A 12120-nucleotide genomic window follows, 5' to 3' on the forward strand; every position below is an offset into this window, starting at 1 on the left:
TTAAGAAACAATGGTATGTGTGGATTGTGTTTAGTTCTGAAACAGTTTGAATGCATCTGATTATCTTAGGATATTTACATTCTTTGGCTGTGAATTTAATTGATTGGTTTGTTTAGACAACAGTGATCTTTTAACACACCTTGTGGAAATAATTCTGGATGTTTTGGTTAGGAAGATTTTAAAATTCAAAATGTTGGAATTAAAATTAGTATTTGAAAGAATATTAATTTAATAATATCATATAAGTCGAGTTGTTAAATAACTATGACATAAGTAAGAGTTTTTTGTGTAAGATTTAGTGATTTGTGCTGTATTTGCTTATAAATATATAATACAGATATTGTACTTTTTATAATTAAACATTTGGCTCGGCTGCAATTATAATTGCTAGACAGATGAGTTGCCTGTCTTGGCTGACAAGTCATTATTAAATGTGTTTCTTAGACAAAAATGAGTTTTGTGGATTGTGTTTAGTTCTGTAACAATTTGCATGCATCTGATCATTTCCTAGGATATTGTTATGATGTGTTATTGAAAGATTGTTGTACACAATTATGATACGCTTACTTTTACTACACTATAGAATGATTGCATTATTTAGGAAGGTAATCTGAAGATCATATGAGTGTCATCGCTGATTTACGCTGAGTTTCAACCTCATTGGTTGGCCTATTTTCAATGATGCAGGGAGTGTGTATGTATAGAATGAGTGGCAGAAGGCGGACTTTTAAACACGCGCGAAAGTTGAAATTTTTAATAGGTAAGCGTAGCACTTAATAATTGCTTATCAGCAGTTACCTTTTACGAAAATCAAGGCTATATTCTTATCATAGTATACGGTGGCTTCATTAGTTACGGTACTAGTAAATATGCAAATAGTGTTATAAAGTTATAAAACTCGGCTTTGATGATTTATGACGGACTCGCCAGAGATGAAACACAATGTACAATGAACACGGTGCAATCACAAGTGCTAATTAATATGTAAAATTGATATGAGGTGAAGTTATAACAGGCTGATCCATAGCGGAATCGCCAGAGATGAATCGTTTAAGTTTACGCAGACGTCACCAGTGCTAGTTCAAATGTAATTGTTTTGTTTTATTGACTCATACGATTGTAAAAATTCTAAGTCATTAGCCATGAGTGTTAACCGAATGGATTTATGTGAATACGTTATTGATGATGTTCTTTGTTGAGACATTTTTGTGTATACGTATATTATTGCAGACGCACAATGACCAGAAAACAGACCGAAGGATTGGCGGTAGAAGTAGATCTTCTCCCGGACCTACTACAGAAGTGGGTGGCCATCAATATTGAAGTTGTTCTTTCAGTTGGATTTAACTTGCAGTTAAGGAAGAAGGGATATCGTGCCTGCTGAAGTTTTTACTTTTACAATATATATATACTTCCATTGATACGAAGTGCTTAAACGGTAAATGCTTAGTGACTTTGTTTGTTTTCTCTGTCCTGGCTTTAGTACAGAAGTTTTGAATGTTATGTAATTGATTCAAAGTCATAAAACAAGAACAATGTATACACACCTAGAGACATTTTGATTATTATCATAGTTAAAACTTCCAGGTTGTGTCAAGTTTTACTAACGATTCTTTGATATAAAATGAAGGATAAGTGTATCCTAATTCATATTTCCTATACATTTCCTATACATGAATATATATATAAGTGTTTGCCTTACATTGTCAGCCAATCAGGGACGCTTGATTTTTTAAAATGATTCGTTTGTTAATTGTGAAAAATCGCTAATTATTCCTGAAGACAACTTTCAGGTTTATGTAAATTGCTTTAACTGCGCATGCGCATATAGCCATGTCTACTGTTTACATATGCAATGGCGGATTTTCAGTGCCAAGCTGATTTAAATGACGTCACAATATATTGAATTTATTGACAAGTCTTTTTGACAGGCGCACTGCTTAATTTTAAAGCTGATGCAATTTTGGAGGGGCTAACACTAAGTCGGTTAGAATTAATTAAGTAATCCACTTCCATATGTTACATATTCGCGAAGAAATTACTTAATAAACTATAACCTATATATATATACAGTACGAGTGAGGTCAATTTATTAATCATTCAATATATTCTTATGTTGTGTCTAATGTTATTTTTAAACTAATTGACATATGCTTTTAAATAAAACGACACATTTAGACGTGGCATTTTAACAACAAATATTTGTATTTTTCGTCATTTCAGTTTTAGATCGTATTTTTCACAAGTTTCATAGAAAAGCATATTTTCACGTATATAATAAAATACACTTACACTGAACACAATTTGTTTGTAATACTGTTATGCGTATTTTTTGTAGTTAATTTATATTATATTTACATTTCTAAACACCTCGTTTTCGATTGACCGTTTGCTACACCTGAGGGACGTCCCCAACGCAAATCTTTGATCGCTTATGACGTAGATTCCTTCATAAACATTTATTTAACCACTTTTAATGCATGTACAATACTATTTAGAAATGTTTTTGCACGAATAACAAAGATCATGGACCCGTTAACAACATAACAGTGGTCACTATTTACCGAAGAAATATTTGAAATGTTAAACAAGGAAACCAATCATCAGTGGTTTAACATTAGATTAAAAGCCAATCTACCAGTTGTATAGTTCGTTTTATGATAGAACGTGGGTTTATGATACGTGAATATCAAAGCACAGTCATTTTCTGGGAATATTCTTCATCGTTTGTACACGGATCGTTTCCGAGATGGGGTGAAGACCACGCTTCATTGTTATCATGACACGTGGAGGCAATTTAAAAGTATCTAAAACAAATCTTATTTTAACGTATGCGATGTTTTTAAAATCAAATTAATTTTTTGCAAACTTAAAGTGTTAAAAAGAAATATATATTAAACAGAAGCAGCTACAACTGCTTTAAAAAGCAGTTTTTATAGTTGATTTTTCCACTCGATACAATTATTTTATACATATAATACAACCAGGAATGCATATATACGCGATTTGTTTTTATAAACTTAGCTGTGCAAATCAGAAACTAAATTAGTAGCATTGTACAAATGCTATTCGTTTTCTTATTCATATTACTTTTTTTCATGTTTGGATTTTATGGTAGGAATGGTTTTAATGTACATACTGTGATAAGTGTTATTGATTTGACCTCTGAACATCATTAAATTTCCATATGGCATACAAGCTTTTCGTATACATCTTTTCAAAACATACCTCTCTATAGGGCAGGTCAAAGGTTATTATGGTATATGAGTGTGTTTATTTTAATTAAATTTATATCTGTGTAGAAATTAAATCTAGAAAACGTTAAAAACATGTGGTGCAAGCAGTTATCATACAATTTAATGTGGTGCAGACACAGTTCGTTCAACGTGTGCTTTAGGAAAGAGGTATACATATTAGCTCTAAGCTATCTCCTCAGTACTTAATTATTATGTATGTAATGTATGTATTTGCTTAATGTACTTAATGATAATGAGGTAGATTGTTTCTGTTGTTACATTTATAAAGTTACATTTCAATCATGTTACCAAATCAAATATGATATGCTTGCCTTGTTAAGTTTTAGGGATGTACACTTTCATGCATTATGAAATATGAACATGCAAACCTAGTATGGCATTTCGAGAGTAGCATTACAACTGGTTTATTCTATTATATGTGTAAAAAGACATTAATGCTATCAATTATCTTTATGCGGATATCAACATGATATGTGACCTTTTTATGCATGCCAATTTTTCCGTGGCAAAAAAAAGTCGTATTGCATGTCAAATTGTCAATGTATATTTCATCCAAGAGCTTAAAATGCATATCAATATAAAATTGGCATGCATGATGACATCAACGAAAATGACGTACCATGCAAAATCGTATACTTGTGACATAGACCATTATTAGTGTTTGTGTCTTTTAGTGTCTTCTTAGTGTAATCGTCCACATTTTTTTTCTAAATATTTTGATGTATGACAATTTAATAAGAATTGGTTAATTGTAACACATCTATTACATTTATGCTTTCAATATAATCCATTTATTATCAATTCTAATTTTCTGTGTACAACAATACACTTAACATAGAAATTCGTTTAAGGATCATAATGATTGTTGTTAACCATAATTCACATTTTCTTACATAAATATATTTTCGGAGGGCTCAGGCGCCATTCAGCTTCATCCGACACTCAACCTTTAAAGCTTTTGTGAACCATTTTAAAAATACAATACGATGTATTATGTATGTGTGTCAGCACAATTAGATAAAGCCTATACAAGCTTATGATTTAAAACACTTTTCTTTATGTTTAGCCATTGAAATACGTAATTTTGCGTTCTGTGTACTGCATAATTTATATATTCATGTTTTAATGCACTAAATGAATACACGAAAAAAACCATTAAATAGTTATATTGCCAACAAGTTATATAATGTTTTACGTTTGAGTAAAACTAATTAGAAGAAAATAGTTTTCCTTGTTTATAATGGAATTACCGGTTGTTAAATCTGAGGTTTTACCGGGCAGTAGGCTGAAGTCCGAGTTTACTGAGGAGACCGGACAAAGCATGCTTTAAATCCTATTACAGAGCGTAAATCGTATTGACAATATGTGTGCTGTATTTATTTCAAATGACGAATACATGTATTATCATGATGATTCAGATTATGCAGTTGAAATATGGGACATGTAGAAATTATGAGTTAATTCAGTTCATACATAATTTGTAACAAGTGAGAACATGTTTCTTTGGTTTTAAAGGCATAAATTAATGTGTGTTAGAGGAATTCATTTTCGCAAATTTTATATGAAGTGCTTCTAGTTTTATTTAGAAATTGAGTGTTTCGTTGACATACTATTAAAGAATATATAGGTGTTTTTTATTTTGTTTTGAGAAAAACACGTAGGAGAACGATGCAAAACAATGACGGGTATCTGCTTATGGCAGCTGTTCTTCGCTGACGTCACTTCCTGTTCAAGTGCCGGGCTCAAATGGTTTCTCGCCTATTGTGGTTTTCTGTTATAATATCACCTGTTAGCGTCAGCAGTAGCTGTGGCCATATAGTAAACATATTAAGATAAGTATTATAAATGGAATTTAATCTTCACTAATTGAACGAGAAAGATCTGAAGCAATACTGAATAATTCTGGATTTTTTTATTTAGAATATTTAAAATTCACAATGTTGGCATTAAAATACGTATTTTAAAGAATACTAATTTAATTATTTCCTACGTTGAGTTGTTAAGAAACCGAGAGATAAGTAAGAATGTTTTGTGTAAGTTTCAGTAATTTGTTCTGTATTCACTTACAAATACAGATATTTTTTTCTATACTTTTTTTATAAGTGTAAAGTACATTTGGCATGGCTGCCATTATGATTGCTAGACAGATGAGTTGCAAATCTTGGCTGACAATCTATATAATATGTTTTCCTTTGAAAAAATGGAATTAAAATCAGTATTTTAAAGAACATTAATTTAATATAATTGAATATTTGGCCTATAATTGCTAGACAGATGAGTTGCCTGTCTTGAATGACAAGCCATTATAATATGTTTTCCTTAGGAAAAGCTGGGAATTGTGGAGTGTGTTAAGTTCTGAAAAAAAATGTGATGGCATCTGATCATTTCTAATGATATTGTAAGTATGTGTTATTGAAAGATTGTTGTACATAATTATGATACGCTTAGTGTTACCGCACAATAGAATGATCGCATTATTAAGGAAGAATATCTGAAGATCATATGAGTGGCACCGCTGATTAACGGCGAAACGCCAAAGATGAATATGAAAAACTTAGATGATATGAAGTAAATTCTCAATGATTAAGAAGGGGGATCGAGCTTCAGCCTCACTTTTTGACACATTGTCAATGTTGCAGAAAGTGTGTTTTGAATGAGTGGAAGAAAGCGGACCTTTAAACACGCTTGAAAGTTTTGAAATTATTAATGGTTAAGCTTAGCACGAAATGATTGCTTATCAGAAGTTTCGTAGGCTGTATTCTCATCATGGTATACGGTGGCCACAGCAGTTACGGTTCTAGTTAATAGGTAAATATTGTAATAAAGTTATTCAATTCGGCATTGATGATTCATGGCGAAATCGCCATAGTAAAATCATATTTATATGTAAATATTGTTATGAACTTATTAAAAGCGGCATTGTTTATTCATAGCGGACTAGCCTGAGATGAATTTTTAAAGTATACGGTGACATCACCAGTACTAGTTTAAATGTAAAATTGTCGTTTTATTGATTCATACGGATGTAATAATGCTACGCCATAAGCCATAATTGTTCACCGCATTGGTTTATATGAATACGTTATGAATGATGTTTTTATAGAAACATTTTTGTGTATACGCCTAGTTTTGCAAACGTACAAGGAAGACACTTTACCAGAAGGATTGGCGGACAAAGTGGATCTTCTCCCGGACCTACTACAGAAATAGATGGCCACAAGTATTAGTCATAAATACGGAAGTAGTTCTTTCCGTTAGAAAGTTGGATTTAACTTGCGGTTTAGGGAGAAAGGATATTTTGCCTCCTGAAGATTTTACTTTTGCAATATATTTTTTTTCATAAATACGAAGTGCTAAACGGGCAAGTGTTTAGTGACTTTGCTGGTTTCATCGGTCCTGGCTTTAGTAGATATATTTTGAATGTTATGTAATTGATACAAAGTTATAAAACGAAAACATGGTTTACACATATAGAGACATTTCGATAATTATCATAGCTAGAACTTAAAGGTTGTGTCAAGTTTTACTAACGATTCATTGATCTAAAATGAAGGATGAGTGTATCCAAATTAATAGCGTCTCTACATGATTTAGTCTTTGCCCTACATTGTCAGCCAATCAGGGGCGCAATATTTTTAAAATGTTTCGTTTCTTATTTGTGAAGAATCGTTACTTTTTTTCTGAAGAAGACTCTTTAGGATAAAATTAATTGATTTAACAACGCATGCGCATATAGCCACACCTAATGTTTGCATATGCAAAGGCGCATTTTCAGAGCCAACGCTGATTTAAATGACCTCACAATATATTGAATTGACTGACAAGTCTTTTAAGCAGGAGCACGGTTTAATCATAATGCCGATGCAATTTTTGAGGGGCTAACGCTAGAATTTATTAAATAATTTCTTCGTGAATAAGAAACTACGGTCGTTTCGCAGCGCTGCGCACCGCTTCCTTAGATTACTTGTTCGCGAAAAAATTACTTCATAAACTCTCACCTATACAGAGTACACTACGAGTTTTTTGTTCAAAAAGTGTCCTCGTACAGACGTCAGAAGCTGAAGACACTTTTTCAATAGCTCTGTTGGGGGTTTATTCGTATAAGTTGTTATTGATATCTTATACGAACATGTGAGATGAATTTATTATGACACTTGCTCCTCATATTGACGATATTCAGAAATATAGTGATCATTTATAAAGAACTGCTGGTGAAACGTCTGTTGTCAACGATGGAGTTAAGGACAGAATGTGGAAAATCATGGATTTTGTTTATAAGTGAATCTAGCAAAATCGACATGTGTAAAGTTTTCTTTAAACTTCGTCTTCGATATTAAGTTTGCAAACAGAAGTTTAAAATGCCATTACCAGTCAACATTGGGTAAATTTGAAACCGTCCATCATATTAAAAATAAATGATTATTAACATCAGATTTCCCGTTCTTTTAATTTCATCGGTTTCCCAGGTGCTTCTCTGAGACCAAAATAATAGTATTGACATAGTATGGATTTTGTTGTTTTCTATAGAGGTTATAGAATGTTATTCAGGTAAAGACGTTTGAGTAAAACGAATTAGAAGAAAGCTAATTTTTCTTGTTTATAATGGAATAACCGACTGGTGGCGTTCTATAAGCACGAGTGATTCATACAAACGAGTATTTCTTGCGCATATGAATGTAAAGTAATTCAGCTTTGGGGAACTGATACGTTCACATCGATTCAATTGATTGTTTAATTTTATAAGAAAATGATTATGGTGAAAGTTGTCTGTTGATATTGTACGTATACATGAATCATGTAAATGATATGTTTTCCATACATCATTGTTAAGGAGCTTATGGGTAATGAGGCCCAATAACTTGTGCAACAAGACAAATCCCCTTAATCCATATGCTAAACGGGCAGAGGCTTTTGAGTTTTCAAAGGTTATATCTCAGTTTTTTTCTCGGCCAGTCGACCACGAATGTAAGCTTCATTTTTGTCAAGTATGTTGTTATAAAGACATACTTCGTTCATGTTGCAAGTTCATTCTGAATGTGTTAATCGGTTACAAAAGTGCTTCTCTGAGTCTTTCAAAATAATATCGTTGAAATATTATTGATTTTGTTGTTTTCTATAGGAGGTTATAGAATGGTATTCAGTGAAATGATTTTTCGATTACTTGGCTTGTCCATGCCGCTTCAACTGAATTCTCATCACCAGCTAATCCTTAAACCAACTTTAATTTTGCTGCAGATTAATGTCAATTTTACAGTTAATACATTTTTAGCTTAAGAAATATTACACACCACTGAGGGTCATATGACATTATAAGGACCGGTCTATCAGCCACCGAACGCCTCGGTCCATATACACGGGGCTGTCTGGCCGGTCCTTATAATGCGACATGGCCCGAAGTGGTGTGTTATATTTCTTATATTATACCGAACACTTTTTAACCATTTAATAATTTTAAAACGCCTTTGATGTGTTTTACAAACAAATCTGATAATGTTTACTTGCGAAAAACATGTCTTTGTGAAAATTGCAAGCAGCACTAACCAGTTTTATGACGTAAAAGCGGTCCATATTATATGACGTCAGCGGTCCATATTATATTTTTGGCGAAGTCCAGACCGGTCGAAAACATTATGTGGACCGCTGACGTCATTAAAAACTGAATTACTATTAAAATACATCGATATACGGACCGATCAGCTTTATATAAACAAAGAAAGGACATATTTGTTTAAGGTATAATATAGTATGTAATGAGGCTACTAGCACAGTATAAAACATCGCATACACGCACTAGTGGCTATCATCAGATGTGATTTAATAGATTATAATGATGTGTCTAATGTTAGTTTTAAAATAATCGACATATGATTTCAAATAAAACGACACATATAGACGTGGCATTTTAACAAAAAACATTTTTTAGCTTTACAATTACCATGACATTACGGTACATAGAGCAGTTTTGTAATGTATACAGATGATATTTCGTGATTTAAGTTTTAGATCGCATTTTGTTTCAAAAAGTTTCATAGAAAGGCATTTTTCACGTGTGATACAAAATACAGTCTTACACTGTAGGGTGAATACAAAGTACATCGTTTTTATGTGTGGATATATTGCTTTTATTAATTGAAATTAAAAAAAAAAAAAAAAAAACGTTTTACTAAATGAAGTGTTAGAAAAAAAAAAACGATTTAAAGAGATTATTGTGTGTTCAAATCGTAGCATTAACTTTATTACATTTACAAAACTTGAGTCGGTCATGAAATGTAGGTCATATTTAAATGATAGTTTAGCTTAACTTAGGAAAAGGCTTATACAATCCGTGACGAGTAATGTCAGATAAACAGTTGCATCGGTTGAAATGTTAAATTAAGCACAAGCACACCTGTGGAGTTATGACATGACTCTGATCGGTACAATATTATAACTTAAAACTAAGCTTGGACAATGCCTCTCAATTGTTCCCACTGACTGTCTTTTTGCCTTGGTGCTAGCCTTTGGCGGATCTTTTTTTTCTATCGGAATAACACTTTCCTGAGTTAAGGAACACCATTAAAAATAAATAAAAAACAAACATCGCATTATTTAGTAGAGAATAAGTCTGATAAGGGCAGTATTTCGCCAAACCGTATGTAAATGTTTATACGTATACGGTCATACATTATAACAGTATCATATTGTTTTTTGCAAATACTTGTTAGCATCAAACATGTGATTATAAATAAGATATTTACACAAAATGATTACCGTCTGAATGCCATCCGGGAATGTGAATTCTAAGTGAATGATACCGAAGTCGACCGTGACATTAACAGTTCCCGTTGGTTGAGTCCCTGAGAAACAAAATTACATTGAGAAATGGTAGCTCCATAACGGATTTTGAAACGTATTTCTTTTACGGAAATGGTTTGATAGTAGCAACACAATTATTATTTAAACAAATTGTTTCTGGCGGTTTGATGCACTGCATCTCATATAACTTTAAGCATTGATTAAATCAGTCGCATACTGAACAAAATATATCAGTTAGCATTAAACTAAATATTCAAATCGAGTCACACTAATTCAAGCAATGCTTACTACATACTAATGCAATAACTACTATCCTTTTTTATTAGTAAATCTGGATATTTTATAATGCGGTGTCAATTTATTCATATTTGGTACCTTTACAATATTCAGTAATGAAAAGACAACTTACAGTTAATTCTGTCTTTGATTTGTGAACCATGTGCATTGACTTCTGCTCTTTCCTTAAAACAGACAATATATCAATGACAAGAACTCATCATATATGGTTAAGTTTATAAACAACAGAATGTGGTGTATCATGTCTTACACAGTCATACCTAAACAGGGCATTAAACATTAGCAATGTCATTAAGGTAGGCATTGATGGAAATGATTTGGATTTTGTAAACATGAAGAGCTTGGGTATTGAAACAGTTCAAACCTGAAGTGCTATTTACCTTACACAAATATTATGTCAGGGTTAGAAACACAGTTCAATGATAGAAAGCAACACCATTCGACGATTTTGAGAAATAATTCTTTACTGCCAACTATATTGTTGAAACTTTAAAGCTGCGGTTTTCTTAGAACTAAATTTAGTTATAATAGCATGCATTGTTTCAAAGAAAGAAAATAGTTTCAGTTAATAAACAACATTTATATATGGTTTATAAACTATACACATATTCCAAATGTCAGTTTTAGACAAGAACATTTCCATGATTGTCATGTATGTATATATCCTGTATGTAAGTAATTTGTGACCCCCGGGACGGGGCCAGTTTCAAATCGAAGGGGCTTATTTGAACAAATTTGGAAGAAAAGCATTATATGATGTTTCATATAAAATACAACGGATCTTGGCCAAGTGATTTCAAACAATACTTTCAAACGTGAATGGGTAGAACAAATGTCGAAAATGTTATAACATGTCCTAACCAAGGTTTGCTGGTTTGCTAATACAATTATGTTATTCTTGCAGAAAAATGAAGGTGTTTGTTTCAATAAATAAAATAATTCACGTAGAAGAAAGTATGTAAGGAAATGTAAGCGATCTTTAAGAAGCCGTCACCGTTACAATAAACCTAGGAAGGGCTTTGTTCAACATGTTTTCCGAAATTTAAAGTATCTACGGGTCAATGTTATCTCTTTTATCACAAGATGATTAAATGCTTCAACATTATCAACCATTTGTAATCAATAAAATGTTGAAACATCGAACCTTTACGAGAGTGGTGAGGTGTCCAACAACGAGGTCGGTACGAGATAAGTGTATAGTTAAACAGCGAGGTTTGTATGAGTGTGGTGAGGTGTCCAGCAACGAGGTCGGTACGAGATAAGTGTGTAGTTCAACAGCGAGGTCTGTATGAGTGTGGTGAGGTGTCCAGCAACGAGGTCGGTACGAGATGAGTGTATAGTTCAACAGCGAGGTCTGTATGAGTGTGGTGAGGTGTCCAACAACGAGGTCGGTACGAGATAAGTGTATAGTTAAACAGCGAGGTCTGTATGAGTGTGGTGAGGTGTCCAACAACGAGGTCGGTACGAGATAAGTGTATAATTAAACTGCGAGGTCTGTATGTGTGGTGGGTGTCCAACAACGAGGTCGGTACAAGATAAGTGTATAGTTCAACAGTGAGGTCTGTACGAGTGTGGTGAGGTGTCCAACAACGAGGTCGGTACGAGATAAGTGTAAAGTTAAACTGATAGGTCTGTATGTGTGGTGAGGTGTCCAACAACGAGGTCGGTACGAGATAAGTGTATAGTTCAACAGTGAGGTCTGTACGAGTGTGGTGAGGTGTCCAACAACGAGGTCGGTACGAGATAAGTGTATAGTTCAACAGCGAGGTCT

The 12120-nt window shown here is 33.0% G+C and overlaps 1 protein-coding gene across 2 annotated transcripts in view; it reads right to left on the reverse strand.

The window, feature by feature from the left end:
- Positions 1 to 12120, reverse strand: part of LOC128239790 (uncharacterized) — a 40238-nt gene that overhangs the window by 14581 nt on the left and 13537 nt on the right. For both annotated transcript variants that reach the window (XM_052956225.1, XM_052956224.1), the window contains exons 7-8: positions 10462 to 10513; positions 10008 to 10093 (exon numbers count right to left, since the gene is read on the reverse strand). In XM_052956225.1, coding sequence (XP_052812185.1) covers positions 10008 to 10093; positions 10462 to 10513 — 138 coding nt within the window. The remainder of the gene's footprint in view (positions 1 to 10007; positions 10094 to 10461; positions 10514 to 12120) is intronic.

The sequence above is a fragment of the Mya arenaria genome, chromosome 7, assembly GCF_026914265.1.
Source record: "Mya arenaria isolate MELC-2E11 chromosome 7, ASM2691426v1".
Lineage (NCBI taxonomy): Eukaryota > Metazoa > Mollusca > Bivalvia > Myida > Myidae > Mya > Mya arenaria.